This window comes from Scleropages formosus, chromosome 16 (genome assembly GCF_900964775.1).
Source record: "Scleropages formosus chromosome 16, fSclFor1.1, whole genome shotgun sequence".
Taxonomy (NCBI): domain Eukaryota; kingdom Metazoa; phylum Chordata; class Actinopteri; order Osteoglossiformes; family Osteoglossidae; genus Scleropages; species Scleropages formosus.
Window position 1 is genome coordinate 12,862,225 of NC_041821.1, and position 22,526 is coordinate 12,884,750.

Genomic DNA, 22,526 nt, shown 5'->3' on the forward strand with positions numbered 1-22,526 from the left:
TGTGAGCTGAAATAACTGAGGTGAGCACTTGGAGGAACAATGACACAGTCCACTGCAACCATTCCAGCCCTGTCCAATAGTTACCTCTTGATGACCAGGGCTACTACCATGATCAATAAAGCATACAGCACCCCTGTAGAATCATACAATACAGTACATGGGCAATATTTCTTCATTCAAACTGCCATCCCAGTCTCACAGAAAAAGTTCCTCCCACATTCAAGACAATCAGGTGGACTGACGTTTCTACCTTGCCTGTAGTGTGTGATTGCCAGTTTGTGTGGCTGCTCTGCAATGTTCTGAAGTCCCATTGAGTGTGTACCCTCTCTAGTGTATCCCCCTATGCCTTCAGGACAGGCTCTGGACCACCATGACCCTACCTTGGGGTAAGCAGTTAGGTGAGTGAATGAGTGACTCCCATACCACAGGCTGGTTTCTTTCCATTTAAGGGCAAAGCTAATGTTTATCATTGGCATCATTTATCCAGGGCTACCAATGTTCTGGAAAAACAGAAGAAAATACTGAATTCCCCGACTAATCCAAATCCACTTTGTGCATTTAGTTAGTCAGATCACACAATGGCTACAGTATCAAAGTGAAGTTACGGCCGGCACGATGCTGCCCAAGATACCACATCTCACCAAATAAGGGAACATAACGGAGACCTGAGAATCTACCCTGCTGAGGGACCACACTGGGTTTCCTCATGCCCACCTTCATGAGAATGCAGGAAGCTAGGAGAACGCTGACCCAATGCAAAACAAGGAAGTGGAGTAAAGGCTGCTCACAGTTCATGATCCTAGAGGTGGTTAGACCTTGTGTCATACCAAACGCTGCCATCCAATACCGAGAGAGAGGAATGACAGCACCACTGCTGCGAAGTGCCAACACCCAGCTGCACCCAACCAGCTAGACCTCTCAGACCACCTCCTATGGGATCTTCTTTCTCACGCTAGTACTGACTAGGACAGCATAATACAGCATTCTGCTGGACACCAGTGACATCATTGTAGATCCACCAGGATGAGAAAGGCATTCAATGACCAACCAAGTAAACAAAAGATAAGATTTGGATAAGAGTATTTATTTAGGACTATGGTGTGCGTCTGTACGGCTGAGGTTACATTAAGACAAAACTCCAATATAAAAAAAGAAGTGTTATTAATGTAGGCTTGCGTACGACATTTAAATCCTGTTGAGACACAAAAAATTCAAAGTAGTGAGAGGATGAGGCAAGTGTTACAGCAATTACAGGACTCTGTAGCTTTAAATATTCCAGAATATGACATCATCACATATGCTTTGACTTCACACCTCAAGCGTTGGCAAGACATGCTGCACTCTAAATGAATATGGAAGCATTCCACACACTATCTGAAATGTTTAAAATCAGATTAAATCTTGTATGCCTAAAGCAATAAAAGTGACCACCTATTAGGCACAATCGAGACAAAAAAAAAACATTTAATTTTTTACACAATGATAAAATTATGAGTCAAAAATATTAAGAAAATATTTAATATAGAATATTTTATGCAACTGACTGTGAGGCATCCAAGGGGGTTAATCTGAATGTGTAAAATCAGTTGTAGTTTTATGAATCCTCACCCCGTCAAGGTAGACCTACATGGTAGTGTTAAAGTCAGTATGAGGGATATAGTTCTGCACCAGACATGCTTAATGCCCTAAAGAGGTTACTACAAAACCAAATTGTACCTAAAAATACACACAGCAGCAAGTGTGAGAGCAGATGAGAATGGAAAATACCACTTTAAAATACACCTTTTTCTTCAGATGTCCTTTTATTTCGTACAACATGTATTTCAACATGCATGTTTTCACGGTCTTTCCAACAGAACATGCTTTTCTAAACACTGCTCTTTGGAAGGACAGATAAATGTCATCAGTAAATTTCAACATCACCAAATAAATGGAATGTGGAATATGCATATTTACCGGTTCCATTGCCTATCTCGTAACAGACCGTTCAAGTTTAGAAAGAGGTTTGAACATTATGCCAAATTTCCCCTTTGTTCTAATGCCATCCTCTTCAGGTTTAGACCTGCCTTCAATTGAGAATATTTCCTTTCGAGTTTTTTGGAGCCCTGCTGCACACACAGTGAGGACAGACCACAGCAGAGCTTGATCAAGTCCAGCGAATTCCAGAAAAATTGTTCTGATAAAGCCTCATTATGCAGTCATGTATGTTAGGAATTCAAGGGAGTTTAACAGGCCTGGCTTTTTGGTTTAAACTTTTTAAACTTTGATATAACTAGACAGCCAGCGGGGATCTATAATATAAAATATTTTATGACTTCGCTGTGCCAGCATTTTTATGTTTTTTTTTTTTTTTTCAAACTTTGCAAGTCACGATATAAGAGCAAAACGCTTTCCATACCAGGGCTATGCAGATCAAACTGTGACACACTACCGAACAGAGATTCTGAGGAACATACGTCAACAGGCGCGCAAATCACAGCGTGTGCTGCTCTGTACCACCAGGCAGTTCTCAGTCATGCTTCGCAAACGTCACCGAGCATCTGTCACAAGGCCTGGATCGCTCGCCCTTCCACACTGGTGACAACTGGTCTCAATCATTTCAGATTTCAGCTTCAAAAGAGTGCCAATTTGGTTCTTATCCTTACAAAATGTGCTGTTTGGGGTTCTGGCTGCAATGTTCCACAATCTGCTGTGTCACACAGCGAGCAGGTTGTGCCTGTTGTCACGGGTTGTGCCTATTGTTACATAATTACCTTTTCCTTTGCCTTTCCTGAAACCTGTTGACGAAGTCTGTCACGGGAACTGGCAGCGTGAAACAAGGCTGACAGGATGCTGACTGACCACCAACGTGCCTCCATCAAGGCGTACTCTCCGACATCATTCAGTCGTCTAAGTGATCCGATGAACCCACGGCTGTGCTTCACCATGTGACAGGAGACCTCATCCACAAAATACCAGCTCATGAGATTGGCAGGGATGTGTTCAGAGTGCTTGTGTCATGTGTTCTGAAGGACCACAACAGGAACACCAGATCTTTGAGAATTGAAAAAGGGAAATGCCCCATCTAGCTACTATGCTGCCCATGAGCAATGTGGCATTCTCTAGGAATTAACAGAATGGAAGCCTTTGGCAAACCACTGTTGGCCAAACCACTGATGGCCAACACTCCACCTGGGGTGATGAGAAAAACTAACCAACAAACTATTCTCCATGTAGCTGATCAATCTGGGCTCTAGACAGTGAGTAGGGCCATTCTGAGAGTATGAGAAGAAGTAGAAGTAGTAGAAGGACAAATTAGAGAAACTGCATCACGTCTAATACATACATATACATACATTTTCGGAACCGCTTCTCCCATACGGGGTCGCGGGGAACCGGAGCCTACCCGGCAACACGGGGCGTAAGGCCGGAGGGGGAGGGGACACAGCATAATGCACATGTTAGAGAAAATATTTCATTTGTAGCAAGCAGCAGTGTCAAAAATGACAAGAAATTCAAACCCATAACATGGGGTTGGAAATGTGTACTTTTACATATCAAAAAGGTCATATTAACAAAAGCATACATATTTGAATGAATGCAGGATATGAAATGGAAGGGAACTTCAGAGGAAACAGACTACACTATTGAGCACTGGGTGAGCAAGGGAAGATACTTAATGGTTTTCCAATTGAGTTAAAGAAATGGGAAGTGGAGCCTCCATTATCAAACCACAAATGCAGGAAAAATTATCCACGATTAGACATAGTGTAATTATGCCTTTTTAGACATTATCGGACCTCCCAGATATCCTAAGACAATGGTGTTCCTGTCTGAATTTCCCATTTTGACAAGCAGGCTGTTCAGGCATTACAACCATATTAATTGCAAAGTTCAGTTAATTTAACTGCATAGATTTCCAGGTCAACCTACATGCATGGGCTTCCACACCTTGTGTTTTATACATTAAAAAGTAATTACGAGAAAAATAAACACTTCCTTATATTTACACAGCCTTGTTAACGTTTTTGGTTGTCATGCTATATTTCAAATCCACTTGTTACAGGTTCTGCGAAAGAAAGCAAGGCAAAGCACCATTCATGCATGTGAAAGAACTGTTTCAAGTTTATTTTTTCATAAAGGGCATCAGAAAGGAAAATTCATCTGGCTCTGCAGTGTCTCTTTGGCCTGGCTTATTCTCTAGGTCTCTGTGGCCCACCATTCTTTCCAAAACTCAGACACTTTGTCTTCTTTAATGTCATCTTAAAGCTATCTAAAACACTTGCTTCTCATTTTTGGGAAATGCTTTGTCTCGGTTGTCTCCTTCTGCATTTTCCTACAGAAGGCTGCCCTCAGCAATACGGTACAAGGATTAACAAAGGGGATAGTGGGGACCTTGAGGATTTCCCATGGCAGAGGACAAAAGACCATTGGTCGAATCAAGAATCTGCAACTTCTTTCCCTGAGTTATAAAAACTAGCCTGATTTTCCAAATTTTGAACCAAAAAAGAGGGACCCGAAGTAGAAACACTGCTTCATTACGGCCGTAGCGGTGAGGTGTGCGGAAAACTGTTTCATGTGAAAAAAAGCACAGTGAAAGACTAGTGTCTCAACTCCAAAATGGTCTCAGGAGACAAAGAGCCGCACTCTTATGTGACTGCTGATGTAACTGCGGTTTCACCACCAGATGTTCCAGGGGAACGTTGGATTATTACATCCACAAAGGGCTTTATAGCACCCAAAGAGCAGAAAATGAGAACACCATTTGGACACATCATCTCGGAACGTTCATTGGCTCAGGCTCGCAGTGTGTGACGTGGAAGGCAAAAGCAACACAACCTTTTATCTAAAAACCTTCCTTGTCTAGAGAATTTTTTCAAACACAGATAAATTTAAACAGTATATTACTTACACAGGTTGCAGAAAATAAGGGCTACATGGCGAAGGCTACAGCTGTGGTCATTCAAAGAAGCTTCGATTTCAAATGTTCAGATGGTCTCAGCTGAGATGAATTCCAGTAAAGTAACTTTTACGGTGAAGCAGGAGTTGGTGGGGGGGCTGAACGTAACTGAGCAGACAGTAGGAACAGTATGGAGTCCAATGAAAACAAAATCCTATATTTTGTCCAATTTCACCTAAATGCATCTTCCATAAATTATTCCAGGATATCAGCTCTCATCCACTGGAATAATTGATGGAGAACCAATTTAGGTCAAATCTGCAATGTAAATAACATGATCTTATGACACAAAGAATTACTGAGCCTTTTGAGTAATTTTCCCAATATGAATATTGGCTTTGTAGTGCCAGGATTTGAAAAACTTTTTCTCTTCACTTTATCACATACCTCTTCCATTCAGTCACGGGAGAAAAAAAAAAAAAACTCACTAAATTTCTGTGTTGGAACAACATCTTATCACTTGGGTGTTTCTGTAATTCATTCCTTAGAGAACACAGAAACATTCTGAATACGCTGGATTAATTTACAATTTAACGCAATCTGTCGCCTGACAAAGAGGTCGATCTCATTCTTACTACCTTAAGGCACAAGAAAGTATGAGCCAATAAACTGACATAGGAAGGAAATCCAAACGGTATTTAGAGGAACACAAAACCGTTAAATGCTGCAGACTTCAAAACGTGTACTATTCACTGATGAAAATGAAAAGCAGTTGAACTGTAGTGACGCAGGCAGTTGCAGGTGTAGGGCAACATATAAATTTAATTAAAGTTTAGATGGTGTGACAAAGGCATTTATTTGTTTTTTTATGTTGCAATAAAAGCATGTTCGGTTTTGAATGAACCAGAAACATGCAGCGCGGTCAACTGCAAATCCCTTGGATTGGACAACACATCTATTAGGGAATTAGACAGACTTATGACGCGTGTGGTTCCGAAGTGGCCTGTAAGTTCAGTTAAGCAGCTGGTCAATGATGCGCGCACAGTCCACATATGTTTGCTAGGCTATCAGAGACCACATGAAGGAACCCAGAACAAAGCCCTGCGTTTCGCAGACGTCAGCCCGAGGAACAACGTGATCCGGCGTGCGATTCGGCGTTCATCTGGCAAAGATCAGGACACAAAGGAAGTCAGACCACGGTGCGTAAAAAAACCGAGCACGTCTGACAGGCCTGTGAAGTGACGACGTAAATCAATCTCGCTGAGCGCATTAAAGTCAACATCCAACGACACGTGCTCTTTGTTTGCAGCCTCACGAGTGTAGGCGAACCCTCCGGAGGCGCGACGAACCCCACTTTGTTCAGTTGCTGGGCCGAGAACTCGTCACCCGTGCGTCCTCTCGGCCACGCGCCACGTCTGAACGAAGGCGAGATGAGCCTGTGGCGCCGGCGAATGAGCAGCGAGCGCGCGGTCGTAGAATACGCTTTTGCGCACCGGACCGCCGTACAAGGCAAACAAAGCGCTCGCTTCCCCGCTGACCTGCCATTTCCTTAGCGCAGAACGCACGTGAGGACGGAGAGGAGATGAGAACAACACCATTTTGTTAAAATGCTTCCTTGCAAATTGTCGGCTTTCCTTGTTTACGGCAACCAGTGCCGGTGAAACAGCTGTTCGGACCAACTAGGCTCGAGAAGCTGCGTAGAGCGTGCTGATGAATCACATGTTGGCTAAAGCATGCAAAGCTATATTCACTTGCAGCGGCGGGCACTGCGGTTTCACGCAGTGGAACCGGTCTACATCCAGGCTGTACTTCGCCACAGAAATTTTATTTGCGCTCTTTGGCGTCAGCATCGTTCTGCAAGTGGCAATCTACCATTTGTTGCCTGTGACGATCTGCGAGGGCCGGGCGTGAACGGCACAGTCTACCCATGAACTATTTCTCCTCTGAGGCTGGTGGGGTATCTTAGAACAAAACAGAGTAAAGTACTTCCTGAAGTCCAGAATAAACAATCTGTTGAGCATCTGCAAGCATCATACCGAAGACACCCCCCGTCCCCCCCACCCATCCTCACCACTACCCCCACCCAGTAACTGTAGTAGAGAAGTGGATTACTGGTATTAGGGTCAGACATGCATGTAAGGAGTGTGAGGGAAGGAAACGCCCTTGGAGGATCTCAAACCGGTAAACACCTCATCTACAGAAAAACCACTTCCCCTTCAACAGTGCCTTTCAGTTCTCATCTCCACCTCCAGATATGATCACACCCAGCCATCTCCAGGCCTGCAGCAGCCAGATAACCAGCCACGGTTTACCAGCAGCCTGTCTTGTGAAGGGCTCTGTCTGACAAGGATGGTGGAAAGGCCGAGCTGCCTGACGCGAGTGCTGTACAAATACGCGATCATCAACGGCCGACGCAAATACAGTCTCATCGTCAACCGCAAAAATCTTTACGAAACAAAGCAAATAATGCAGTCCAATACAGAGTTTCTTGAAGAAGCAGGAATAGACAGATTTTGGTTTAAGAGAATTTTAAAAAGATTTTGCACCCCTTCTACAGAATGCCATCAAAAGTGTGAGAATGTACAGAAAACAGAAAAATGACTTGTTTAAAGTTGCAAAAACTAAAATCTAACTACTTAATCTAACGTCGGTCGATTGTAAATTGGGCTGTGATGTGCGCTTGAATCCGGCTCAGTCCATGTGAAGTTCGCATGTCCTCCTCATGTTCACGTGGGTTTCCTCCCACACCCCATGTGTTTTAAGTGAATTGTGCAATCTAAATTGTCCTTTGTGTGTGTGTGTGTGTGTGTTTCTATGAATTGCTCTGCTGTGTGGATGGGCAGGAAACTGTAAGCAGCTTAATGCAGTATGTCTAGCATTGCAAGTTTCCTCCAACAAAGGCATCAACTAATTGCAAATTAATATCTCAAACACACACACACACACACACACACACACACACACAGGCTGAAACTGCTTGTCCCAAGCAGGGTCGCGGCAAGCCGGAGCCTAACCTGGCAACGCAGGGCGCAAGGCTGGAGGGGGAGGGGACACACCCAGGACGGGACGGCAGTCCATCGCAAGGCGCCCCAAGCAGGACTCGAACCCCAGACTCACCAGAGAACAGGATCGGACCAAATGTGCTGCGCCACCATGCCCCCCTTTCAAATTAATATCAGCAATAATAATTTTATCACTGAGAGCACTTGAAACGCTGTAGCTATAAAGGCAATTTACTGATGTTTGTTAGTTATAGTGGTGTTTTACGTGCAGTTCTGTTGATGTCACTGAATACAATCACTGCAGCACATTAGCAGCATTATATCAGTTCTAAAGGGAGTTTCAATATAAAAACTGAAAAATCACTCAAAACTCTCTGCAGAGGTAATGTAACATTGCCCATTTTACATTTACAGTGTATCTTAAAATAAGGAACACGTTTGTCAGAGAATTTTTTTTCATTTCTCGGTTTTTCTGAGCGTGTCGTTCACTACGCGTAATAACTTCTGTGGTACACATAGTCTCACACTCATGGCGTCAACGTGGAAGGACATATAAGAATGAAGGGATCATCGATGCACACTATAATGCGGGAGGGATATGGACTCTTTCACATCTCCAGGGACCGTGCTTCCTATCCATAGGCGGCCCTGATCGACTGGCTGAGCACAGAGTAAAGCATGCTGTGGCAGAAAAAACAGAGATGATACAGAAAACTAATCTGACCTCACAAAGCATGGGTAAAGCCAGGGCAGCCAACTGACACAAGGATACAGCTGCGATTGGGTGGTGTAACCTTCTGCACTGGTATAAACTGTAGTTTTCACTGACTGGACTGCCCCCCCCCCCCCCCCCCCCCAGCTTGCATCTGCAAAGCATATCAGTGTAGTTCAATTTTTGCATGCTTCTGACAGGCCATAAGGACTACAGAGTGATTATTTCAGCGTAATACCGTAAATCAGGAGTGTGAGCTTATCCAGAATATTCGTTTTGCTCACAACAGTACAAAACAGTTAGAGTGACTAAAAACGTGAGCACCCTTTTGAAACTGTGACAAAACCTGGGTTGAAACTGCAGTTTGAGAGCTCTGCGGCTTTGGACAGCGCAGAGTTACAGGCTCCCTACATCCACATCCACACGCACGGCTTATGTCAGGCAGGATGAAAGCAGCCCTCCGAAAGAGGCATCTGACCCACTCCACCTTTCTGCTGCAATGATTTAGGTGTTTAATTACACAGAGACATAAAGTGGAAGGGATATTCACCGTTAAGTAGAAACCGTTTTTTTTTTCAAGCTTCTATCGACCTATAGCCATTTATGCAACTGCCAATATGCTGTACAGAAAAAAGTGCAAATGTCTGCATTTATTAATAGAACATATATGTATCAGGAAAATGGGATTTGGCTTCACAGAACCACGTTTCTTCAAATCACATCAAAGATGAAGAGTTTTTACATGGTTTACATCTTACATGGTTCTACCCAGTCTTATTGATGAGTTCATTTGTTTTGTAAAACAAAATCAAGATCTCTGCCTTTACACACTTAGCTGTAATACTGGAGGTGAGCAGGAGAGCGCAGAGGAATCCAGATATGGGGCAAAATTTGTGCTCGGAGATAATGCGAAGTCGTACAGTCCTTCCTTTTCTCCTTTTGTACAGCAGACATCTGAGATTTCTTCTCCGTTCTGACCCATTATCAATAATGCTACAACTTCTGGGCTTTGTTACCAATGGCTACCACATTGCCTCAAAATAACAGCCCAATAATATATGTCCTTCTCCTGCTGAAGTTCAATGGGTTCCTTCACTCAGATATTGGCCAACTCCAAGTTTTCCTTTTCCCTTCTGTCTTTCAAATTGTGCTACAGTTACTTTACACATTGCAAACAAGGAACACACCATGTCAACCCTTTACAGCGAAACACTGCACAAGACCAGTGGGAGAGATGAACAAATGAACAAAATGAAATGAACTAATGAACAGATGAACAAAACCAGCTTTCATATGGTTCCTGCTGGACTGTGGTCTCAGCACCTGGATGGTCATGCCCTAGCTCAACTGTCTTGTGTACCTCAAGGGAGCATCTCTCGTCCACCCAGCTGAGTCTCAGCATCACGTTGGATGTGCCCCTCAGGGACAGGATAACCTAGCACAGGACAGTTGCTGAAATAATTAATGTCTCCTCCAGGGCAATCTATATATTCTTTGAAAATCTGATTCACAATCTCAGCATTAGAGCACACACACAATGCCTTTATTGACATTTGTGTATCACATGCCTGAATCTCTGGTCGATTTAACACTGACCACTGTAAAGGTTTTCTCTGGATGCCATGGAAACTTTGATGATGGCCTTGAATCTCATATTATCTGCTTTAAAGATAAGAATATACATTCATCATAACACCTCTTGGACAGAATGTGTTCATTTAACTGGAGAAGGCCATTTATCCAAAATATCCCATGAAATTTTATACTAAACATTTTTGTATACTGATGCTTTATATCATACACATATGCACAAATACAGATACATACATATACAACTTCAATACTGATTGTTTAAAATTCAAAGCTTTTAATGGAATAGTACATTACACGTATAATCGTCAGTAAACTGTATCATTAACATCCCCTTTTTTCCTGAAATTCACTTTTTTGTGTATTGCATTAGAGTTCATTTCAGTATTGTTATCCAGTACTTATAGTAATGATATATTTGCTTTCACCATAAATCTCTATAACAATACACACACACATTTTACAGCAACCTCAGTCAGATTTGACATTAGTCATCACAAACATTCTACTCCATACACACAAATTTATACATTAAATTTATTCATTCTAATGGACGTCATAATAAGAGCAATTCAGGAACGCAGTTTAAGTTTCTAAAATGTAAACTTCAACCTCTGCTCTCACAAAGACACACAAACTGCTCAGGGTGCCCATCCTTTCACATCTTCTGTAGACCATTTCTTCACACTTTCGTCTCTGATATCAACTCATCGCTCTCCGCTGGTTGTTTCCCATCAGCCTTTAAAACTGCCCTCATCTCACCGCTGTTATAGAAACCCTCTCTGGATCCAAATTCAGTCCAGAATTACAGGTCTGTCTTTCTTCTGACGCTTCTGTCAAAAACTTTGGAACATGCAGCCTACAAACAGTATCTGTATTCCTTGCCCAGAAGGATCTCTTTGACGCCAGTCCAAATTCAAAGTTGGACATTCCACCTAGACTGCCTCCCTTGCAATACCAGATGCTCTTCAGTAAGTCACAGTGGCCTTACTCTCCCCAGTCCTCAATCTCTTCGACCTATCTGCAGCACCAGACACTGTCAACCACCAAATTATACTCACCTCTCATAGACAGCTTGGCATCAAGGGAACGGCACTAAAATGGTCTGAGTCCTATCTATATGGCAGATCTTACCAAGTGGTCTTGCATGACTCCCTGTATTCTCAGCTAGTGTTCCACAGGGCCTAGTACTCAGCCCCCCACTTTTCTCCATTTACACCCCTTCATTAGCTCTCTCATTGTCTCCTATGGATTCTCGTACCACTGCTGTGCCGATGATACCCAACTCTATCTCTCATACCCCCCAGAACTACAGACATTTCCTGACTGCCTGTATGTCTGATTACTACCTGCAATTCAACCTATCCAAAACAGATCTTTCACCTCTCAGCCAGTCCATCCACCTGTCAAGAATGTGCAAAAAAATTGGAGAACTCACTTAATTCACCTGCCATATTGTTTAAGGGCCTGGTAATAATGATCAACTCATGTTTCTGCTTCTCTCAACACATTTAGCAAGTATCCTTGTTCTGCAGATACATCTGCAAGATCTGCCCTTATCTCAGAGGAAGCTACACAACTTCAGGTGAAGACAATGATGATATTCTGCCTGGGCAACTGCAACTCTCCTGTCTGGTGTCCCAACCTCCTTCATCAAACCTTTCCAGCTGATAAAGAAGGCTGCTTCATGAGTTGTGTTTGACGAACAAAAGTACCTCCTCTATATTTCCTCCTAATCTCTCTCCACTGGCTTTCTACAGCTGCCCGTATCAAGTTCAGAACTGCGGTTATGACCTATAAGACCATCTACAGATTTGAACCTACAAGATCTGATCACTCTCTACGCCCCAAACAAACTGCTGTGCTCCTCCACCTCTGGCCACTTGGTGGTCCCACACACTAGATCCAAAATAAAAAGCACGAAGGTTTTCAGTTCTGTCTCCAGTGTGGTAAAATGACCACTCCCTCACACTCAGTATTCAGCTGAATCCCTCTCAGTATTTAAGAAGGGTTTCAAAGCACATCTCTTTCAGATTGACTTCTATCAAGACCCCTTATCAGGGTCATAAATTGATATTACATGATTTGCCATGAATACCTTTGTACTTCTTATCAAATGTATATATTCCTTTTCATACAATGTTACTGGTAATTTGACCTCTTTCAAAATTTTGCACTACAAATTCCATAAACAGCTACCGATGTATGCTTGTTTAAACGGTGACATCATAAAATCTGACTACTGCATCTATGACTCTCCCATATGTTGGTGAAATGCAGTTTTGTTTTTGCTGAGTTGTACGCCACTTTGGATAAAAGTGTCTGCTTAATGAATAAATGTAAATGTGAATGTAAATGTTAACGAGTTAGCATTCTCATAAGGTCATCTTGTGCAGAGGCCATACAAAAAAGGGAGTGCTTTTCAAATGCACTTGACCACTGTTCTCTCCCTGATGTACAGTACAAACAATGCAATCACATTACAATCACTCTGTGGAGGAAGTAGGTGGTTCAGATGTCCCACGTGATACATAATGTGGTGCAGTCTTTCAGTCCTCATCTGCTTCCAGTTACAGAGAATGCACTGATGTTGATGTTATTGTTAGAGAATATTACCCTTTAAAAAGATCACTTAGTAAAGCTTCTTCTCATTTGCTGCCCATAAAACTAAAATGCATGCTAAGATGAAGTGTGAAATAAAAGCTGAATTTAGGAAATCACTCAAGTTACCACAGCAATCTAAGTGGTAACAATAACTGAAGAGCGGCACTTCCTCATTGAATAAGGGTTACAGGTTTGATTCCATAGCTGGATTACTGTAATGTAAGGGTTTGACTGAATTTTGCTGTTGTATCTGCAAGGTAGGACAAACAATAGAGCTGTTCAAGGTTTATGGGTATTTTAAATTACCCTTGCTGGTGGTCAAGTACAAATATGCCCCCACCAAAGAAAAGAACAATTAATGATTTCAGTTAAAATATCAGATTACAACACAATATGCGCAGACTGGAAATAAAAAATGCATTGAATGTATGATACATATCATATACATAGGCACAGGGTGATGGTTAGGATACTGAAAATTAGAGTATTTAATTTCCATGATTGGGCCCGCCTTCTCCGTTCTATGCTTCTTTTCATGGAAACAAAGCAAGATGACAGAAGAGCGGTTTTAATTCCCAGATAATATATTAGCTGCGGTCGGACGCCAAGAGGCTCCAGTGCGTCTCGCGCACAAAAACATCATGTCACAGATCCGCTCAGCGACGGACACCAGTTGTGCTTCTGCGAGCTTCAGCTGCTGCTTAGCAAAACATCTGCCCAGGGGTTTGAGAAGGAAACCCTCAGTCCAGGCTGTGCGCTCTTCTTACTGCGGTGCCTCGGCGCGCTGGCGGCAAATCTAAACGCACGCAGTGCGCTTTCCTGTGAATAATTCGCATATCCGACCATCAATTGTGATCATTAATCCATCCATTGTTCCGCGTTACGCCGATCGCACTCGAACCGTACGCGGCCCTTTCGCCGCACGGCAGCGGTTCGTGCGCATGAACGGCGCTTAGTTTCAGGGTCTTCCGCGGGCACATCGTGATTATAGCAAAAACGGGGTTTTGCTGTTTGATTGGCTCCACACAGAAATGAGCTCCATCCTCTTTCACGAAAGCTGTGTAAAAGACTCAACAGGGTGCCCCCCACAACTGAACATGGCAAAGGAATTGGATACATCATGTAACGATCATGTATCAAAGGCGATCGCTCACTGCCTTCAAGTCATTCGAAACCCTTTGCATGCATTAATTAATATGAGCCCGTACCATAATGATAACCGCGATTATTGCATATTTTAGTTGAATAGCGGCGATGCAGAAGCCTGGGGCTGCAGTTGTGCCCCATCCCCAGGTGAAAACCACGAAGCTGGGCTCAGTACGTGCAGTTGCCCCCCCCTCGCCCCACGCCACGGTATATTTATATACGAGGCCTGAATGAAGGAATAGGGAAATGTCCAGATTAAAAAAAAATAATAATAAAAAAAAACACGAAAGAGATGTGCTGCCGCGCGGACGACACCGCTCTGTGGATTTGTCGCTTCGGCAAAAACCGAAAACACACACCGAGCTGGTGCGTGTGTGTGTATCTCACTGGCCAGAAACAAAAAACCCAGCCGAGCTGTGCAGTTCACACATGATCGAGCAAAACAAGCAACAACAATGAAAAAAAAAAAAAAAAAAAAATCACAAATGTGCATTTCCTAACATGATCTCGTGCTGCAAGCGGCACGGATATTAAACATTCATAACGCCTAAAATACATAGCTGGCCTAGGGTCTTTTCGGGCTTTGTGTTTCCATATGACGAGGCGTTTTCTCGCCTTTCTCATGACGCGGGCTTTCGAGCATTATCATTACTATTATTATTACTTAGTTATCATTTTATTATTGTTGAATGATGATGAGCGCAGCCCGTGTTTCGCGGGCGATCATCATCATCGCAGGGGAGCGCAGTGGTGAGTGCAAGGACGCAGGGATGCTCCTTTCATTGCACCCGCAACTCTTGCTTACCTTCTCTCGCCTTCAGCAGCACAGTATTGGCCACGATATTCTCAATCTCCATCGTCAGAACGCGGGTCCCATTCAGGCTCGAGGCATCTCACTCAGCAGAAACGAAGATGAAGATGGTTGTACCGATTGTAGGTGATGATGATGATGATGACGACCGGCGTGAATCGCGATCTGGCACATACCAGGTTAATTGTACTTCTCCATTGCTTGATGTTAAACCACCACCCACCCCCCACCTTTTAGCGCTGCTTGAACCTTCACTCCCCTCGTTAGCATTCAATGCGCTTCCCTTCCTTCCTGCCTGCGATCTCAGCCTCCCTCCCTCCCTCCGTCCGTCCCTCCCTCTGTCTGTCCGTCCGTCCGTCCGTCCCTCCGTCCCTGCCTGCCTGCCTGCCTGCCTGCCTCTCTGCCTTAGGTGCACACAGACACAAGCAGCCACTGCTGGGCAGGAGGGATCACCTCTACACGCACTGTGTGGTCCCGCAGCCCCGGCCGGAGACACTGCGCGATCGCCGCGACCACCGCCGGCTCGAGTCGGGTGCCGACGACGGCTTTTTCGACGACGTGTGTCACGGCTCGGTGTGTTTCCACAGAGACGCCGGCGCACGGGCAGCCTTGACAGTCAGGTATAGCGGGGAGCAAAAAATATTAGAAATAATACGCAGTGGAGTCAGTTACATGATTAAATATTAGTGGGGAACGACGACGAACGTGAGGCTCGCTGTTTCAACGCTGGGGGGGGGGACGCGTCCCCGCCCCCCTGTTACGCCTTGGTATTGTTACATTTCTCGAGTGCGGGGACACACTGTAACTACTAGCCTTCTTCTTCTTCTTCTTCTTCTTCTTCTGCTTTGGCGTCTTTACCTGTGTATCTGTATCTGGCCGTCGCCCCGTGTTTTATACATGCTTAGTGCAGGCTGGGCTCGCGCTCCGAAGAGACGGTGTGTTGCTACGCGTGGTCCCCAAGCCCGCACAGCGGAGGGCGCGTGCGCTGACGTCACGACTGCGATCAAAGGAATCCTTAATTCCAGGGAATGTCCTCGCTGCCCAGATGTGAGGCGCGCACTAGGTGCATATTAAGTGAGTGCGCGCTCCTCGCAACGGGTTTTGCTGACAATGGTTCAGTGCCTACAGACAATTAATTGCCATTTCCTTTGCGTAGATATTTATTTCCAGTATAATCCTCGCTTTGGCTTTATGAGTATTTATTTTAATTATTCAGTTGTTTTTATCTGTAGAGAACATACCTGTACATACGTATAATGTCTAGTGACTATTTTTTGTATTGGGTCCTTTATATTTTTGTATATTTTTTATCTTTCATTCACATATTGATCTATCTTCTCATCTGTGTCTTGTCACTGTCATTCTGTCTGTGCTGTGGAAGTTTCTGTCACCAAGACAAATTCCTTGTATGTGTGAACATACTTGGCAATAAAGCTCGTTCTGATTCTGATTATTCCAGAGGTCTTGTATGTACACTTAGACCCACCTCTCAGTTAGCTGCGTGCTGCAAAAATTCAAGCTTAAATAAAACAAATAATTCTACGTTTCTAGACATGATAGTATATATAATGACATATATTTTTTAAATACAAACACGACAACGTATTTTGCAGAGGTTCCTGCTCCCTCTTTTAATTTACAGTTACATGATGGATTTAGCAAACGCTTTTCTCCAAAGCGACTTACAGCATCTCACAGAAAAAAATACAATGTGTGCATTATACATTCTAAGGTCAAAGTCTTTTTTCTTGTTTTCTTTTAGAAACCAGTGAAAAAAGGAGGGACATGTAAAGTTTAAGCAGTGTCTAGCAAAATCTATATGCTGCATTGTGTAGTATATGTAATATAGTTTCATGCAATACTTTTGACAGTTATTTGGTAAATATACCTCCTTGTCTGGCAAAGTGACCTTGTAATCTACTTAAAGTATACGATATATGGAAATGATAAACAATATTTGGCTATTTGGAGTTTGATTCTTAAAGATTTATCTTGTCCAAAATGAAAATATACACTCACTGAATAGACAGATTTTTAATTTTCTGATGTATAGAATAGAAAAGCCATTTAGCACGGGGCTAAATTCAATTATCAAGCAACGCTGCTTCCTATCGTGATACAGTGCTTCAGTCCATGATGAAAACTAATTTAAGCTATAGCTCATACACTGGGTTACAATTAGGTTATAATTGTGTACGTAGTTACGGTGTGGTCTGAATTAATTTCCCACATTAAATTCACATTTGTTTCATCAATAATGAAGGGCGCTCACCCTTGTATTTATAAATATAATACAGTAGTCATGTACTTAATTAAGAATAAAATACACACACACACACTTTCTGAACCTCTTGTCCCATACGGGGTCGCGGGGAACTGGAGCCTAACCCAGCAACTCAGGGCGGAGGGCTGGAGGGGGACACACCCAGGACGGGACGCCAGTCCGTCGCAAGGCACCCCAAGTGGGACTCGAACCCCAGACCCACTGGAGAGCAGGACCCGGTCCAACCCACCGCGCCACCGCACCCCCCAAGAATAAAATACACACACACACATTTTCAGAACCGCTTGTCCCATACGGGGTCATGGGGAACCGGAGCCTAACCCGGCAACTCAGGGCGCAAGGCTGGAGGGGGAGGGGACACACCCAGGACGGGATGCCAGTCCGCCGCAAGGCACCCCAAGCGGGATTTGAACCCCAGACCCACCGGAGAGCAGAACCCGGTCCAACCCACTGCGCCACCGCGCCCCCCGAGAATAAAATATTTAAGTTAAAATATACAATTTCTTTTTATATGACAAAAACAGGCCTTGGAGATATTCTTGAACACAAAAAGTTTGCATTCCACTGACAGTTCTAACACACACACACACACACACGTTTTCTGAACCTCTTGTCCCATACGGGGTCACAGGAAACCGGAGCCTACCCGGCAACACAGGGCGTAAGGCCGGATGGGGAGGGGACACACCCAGGACGGGACGCCAGTCTATCGCAAGGCACCCCAAGCGGGACTTGAACCCCGGACCCACCGGAGAGCAGGACCCGGTCCAACCCACTGCACCACCACGCTCCCCCACAGTTCTAACAAATCAGGAAATAGCATTTTTATCACATGGGGGCAGTGTACTTTGTTTTCTTTACCCCTTTCACCTGAATGTAAATGACACAGAATAGATGCTGCAGCAACACGGCAGTGTGACTATTCTGAAATGGTTCTTTTCCAAATAATAAAGTAAATAAATTCAAGCCTCAAGCAAAGTGTAACAGCACTCTGGCATGCCATACACAAATATTCACCCTTTTCATCTCCAGAGCTCATTGAACCTGCACACAGGCTATAAAACATACTGTAATAATGTTATGTATTATACATTGTAATTTCTCAATATGAAATCGCAGATAACTAGCAGCAATAATTACAAGAATTACCATCTCTAAGCCATGCGATACTTAGCTTTTCCCTCTTCCCAAATGGCTTTTGTTTTCTGGAACAAAATACATTATTATAAGATGAACAATAGTTTCCAGTGCAGGGTATGTGCAATTTTATTGCATGTCAGGATAAAACTAAACAATCAGTGATGTCAGCTATTTACTTTTGAGGCCGTTCTTCATTCAGCAAATTATATACAACTGAAAAAGCCAGGTGATAGAGCCTTACATTTAATAATAGCATCTGGGGCAGCTGGTAGTGTAGTGGTTAGAGCTGCTGGCTTTGAACCCAGAGATTACAGGTCTGAATCCCAGCTGCAGTACCCTTGAGCAAGGTACTTATCTTAAATTGTGCCTGTAAAATTACCCAGCTGTGTAAATGGGTGAATACTTGTAGGTAGCTTAATGTTGTAAGTTGCTTTGGAGAAAACACACACACACACACACATTGTTTGAAACTGCTTGTCCCAAGCAGGGTTGTGGCAAGCCAGAGCCTAACCCAGCAACACAGGGTGCAAGGCTGGAAGGGACACACCTAGGATGGGACACCAGTCCATCGCAGGGCACCCAAAGCAAGACTCAAACACCAGAACCGCCAGAGAGCAGGCACAGGCCAAACCTGCTGCACCACCATGCTGCCATACTTTGGAGAAAAGCCTAAATATAAATAATGGTGTTCCAAGCAGAGCCCTTCAGCTGTACTTCAACCTTCCCTGCATCTTGTACCAAGGCCTCTTGGATCAGCCGAGGTGGTGTTTGACAATGGAGTCAGGATTCTCTATGGAAAAAAGATTCTCATATCTACTTTACTTAGCACATAGCCATGGTTTTCCTATCCCACTCACACATTTAGGTGTTGGATCTTTGGGCCCTTGAACCAATACATTTCACTGCTCTAAAATCTAATCAAGGGTTCAGGCTAGTGTCAAATACACTCTTCTTGCTCTCATAATATTGATTATTTTTGCATTGAAGAGTCATTGCTTCATTATAGTAAAAATTTAAAGGTGCTTTAAAGTTCTTGTACTGGTCATCAGGTATCAAACTGTTTGAACTAAATAATTACAGTAGAGTTAAGTTTTATTTCGGGGGTGTATGCATCTGTTTCCTTGTAAAATTTATTTTACTTCAGTGTTTCTCAGTTTTCAGAGGTCATTCTCCAACATTTTTACATTGCACCTCTGGGCAAATGCATGTAAATTTTAATGCATCATCTTCAAAAAAATCGGATGAATGTCCTATGCCGTACAACATGACAGAAGGCTGCTGAATGATGGTGTTCCAGGAGAGTTGTCTTAAATATGAGCAATAGTGCCATCTGCTGTTAATGCATGTGAGTCAAGAGAAGCGTCGATTCATTCATTTAACTGGCGCTTTTCTCCAAAGCAATTTAAAATTATTTGCCCATTCTTACAGTTGAGTAATTTAGGATACCTTTCTCAAAGGTACTACAGTTGGAGGTGGGATTCAAACCTGCAACCTTGGGGTCCAAAGGCTACAGTGCTAACAACAACATTACCAGCTTATGCAAAACTCTTTATCCTCTCTGCAGGTGTACCTCTGCAATCAATGGTGAGACCTCTACAGTTCTACCTGTACATTCACTCCCTGGGAACCCTCATTACCTCACAAAGCTTCTCCTACTGGATTTATATAGATGCTTCCGAAACCTACATGTAATTTCCTTCTTTTGTTTCTCGGGTCTCAAGCGAGATATCGGACATCCTCTTGGATATCTCTTTTTCTATATCTGATCACTTGAAACTTTACCTCTCTGAATCTGACATTGTCTACATCCCTATATAAATCTTTCCACAGACCTTGAATTCAATATCTCGTTTGACATAAAAAGACAGTCTGATGTTGGGTGGCCCACTCAAATGCAATCATCATAGCGCTTTGTTGGCTGACACCTGTCACTAATTCCTTTAACACCTGCACAATTTGTCTCTTCCTCATTGATTATCCTACCCTACTGCTTGTCTAAGCAGAGTTCCCTTTCATCTGGTCTTACTGCGTATGCCATCCTCACTCTCCAACCGATACAATATACTGCTTCTTGTATAGTGTACAACACATCTCTCTTCTGCTCTGCTCCAGTCTCTCCAGTGGTGCCTGATCACTGCCTGAACCCAGTTTAGACCCTCGTGCTACCATACAGGTCCCGACGTGGAATGGCTCCTCCCTGCCTCTTTGCCTACCGTCCTCAGCTGAACTGCTGCTTTGCATCTACTGGCCTTTTCCTCTAAACCAGCTCTCCCTACAAACACACAAAAGGATCATTCATTCTCTTGTCTTGTTTCCAAGCCGTGGAATGAACATCCACTCATCCTCAGATGTGCTACTCAACTTCAGACATTCCACTACATTTTGAAGACTTTTCCCTAATCATTGACATGTTTAAACGGCTCTTACACATTATGTTTAGTATTCCATTGTGTTCCTTGTGTATTTTTGTTTTAAGCCTATGAATTCTCTTATTAAACAATTGTTTTCTGCTGCACTACATTTTTTATTAGCCACATTTTTTGTCTCATCCTGGATTATAATCATCTGATCATTATCTTGTGGCTTAGTAAGTATTCACATTTCTTGTTAAACTGTTCTTTTAAGGTGCCTTGGACAAAAGCATTGTTATGATCAGAGACGTGGAAGTTCATGGACTCGAGTGCAGAGTTTATTTATAGCGCTGTTTAGAAGTGTGACGTGCAAAGATCACTTAAGAATGAAGGAATAATGACACTGTGAAAACAATTGCTGGAAGACTTAGGGAACATAAGAATTTGGAGAACACAGAAAAGACTTTGAAAGCAAGACACAGGTATTTGGAACAGGAATACAGGGATAGTAAATGTAAGGCACTGCAGTTCAGGTAGAGCAAGAATGTTGACATGTGCTGTCCGAGAATCCCCAAGCTGACTGTTGCCACTCTCTTTTAAAGACCACAATGTTCATATATTGACTGACTGACAGAGTAAAAAAAAAAGATGTGTTGGAGTCCTCTAGTTTGTTCCAAGCGAGGGCCTCTGATGGTAAACTGGGGTACTGTTCCAAGGGGTTGGGACAGGCATCAGGTAAAGAAAAAATAAAAATAATACCCTTATATTTTTTCGTTTAGTACACACTTTTTTCCAAAGTGATATACAAATGAGAGGAAACAAAAGTGTTTAACCACTTGCATTGTGTAAGTTGTTATCTATATGCTACAGACACAATATGGCTGGGATGCGATGCTGTCAATGAACAGATTGTATTCTGTGTGTTAAAGACAATTACATCAATGTGTCTTATACATACAGCAAGATGCAGCATGTTTTTCAACACATAGAATGACTGGCCAACCCCCTGCCTATAGGGCCAAAATCCAGCACTTCTTTTAACTGGTGTCTGAGGTTTACTTGAAACATGAGGCACAGTGACATAATGGTCCAATTATGTCACCATCATGGTGACATGCTTTTACTTTAGGTAACAGCAATTGCACAATTTACAAATACATTCTGGGAAAGACTGACAGCAACCAACTACAGTTCTGGCCAATTGCTTCCCACAGAACCCCCTTTTTCAGTAAAAATTCTGGATGTACAACAGAAAATGAAGGCTTTGAAGATTTGGACTCTAACAAAAAAAGAATAATGAACAGACTACTGAAATGAATCCCTATCATTTAAATTCTGCTTATTAGTGATAAAGGATGTACAGCAAGTAGCATTGAATCCTCAATATCTCATGGGTTATGGGTTTAGACATTGCTCCTTAGCTTTCCACACAGTTCAGTCTGTGTGGAATTTCTATGTTCCATGTTCATCCTGCCTTATGTGGATTTCATCCAGATGCTTTAGTTTCCACTCAAATTCATATGCTTCAGATGAACTGGTGAGTCTAAATTGCCCACATGTACACTGCAGTTGACAGTATTAGGTTGGAAATTTGCACAAAATGCATCCAGTGCCAGGTGATGCAATTAGATAGCACCACACAGTTTACTTGTTGTTAAGTTACTCAACATGTACAGGTACAGGTCATTTGGGTGATGCCTTGTTTTTGGTGTTCAAATTGCTTTCTAAAGTCCTGGTTATTTGGGACTCCTGTTCATTTCATCGCATTTTGCCATGGGAAAAGGGAGAGAAATACACTTCTGTGGATCCAAGTTCCAGTGGCAACCCACCCTTCCCGTGGTTACAATGGACCTGTGTAAATGTGTCCATAGCTAAAAGAGGAGAAGAGCAGGCAACAGAGCCAAGTGCACGTACCTAGCTGGTTAAAAGGATTCAGCTAAAAATCTGCATTGTTCTCACACTTCTTGATCATTCATACCACACGAACAGGGTTATTGGACAGACCAA

The 22,526-nt window shown here is 43.1% G+C and overlaps 1 protein-coding gene across 1 annotated transcript in view; it reads right to left on the reverse strand.

Annotated features, from left to right (window-relative positions):
• Positions 1-15,115, reverse strand: part of LOC108925730 (G protein-coupled receptor kinase 4) — a 54,212-nt gene extending 39,097 nt beyond the window's left edge. The window contains exon 1 of the mRNA XM_018737925.2: positions 14,739-15,115. Within this exon, the coding sequence (XP_018593441.1) occupies positions 14,739-14,790 (52 nt within the window). The 5' untranslated portion in view covers positions 14,791-15,115. The remainder of the gene's footprint in view (positions 1-14,738) is intronic.
• Positions 15,116-22,526: the final 7,411 nt, after the last annotated feature.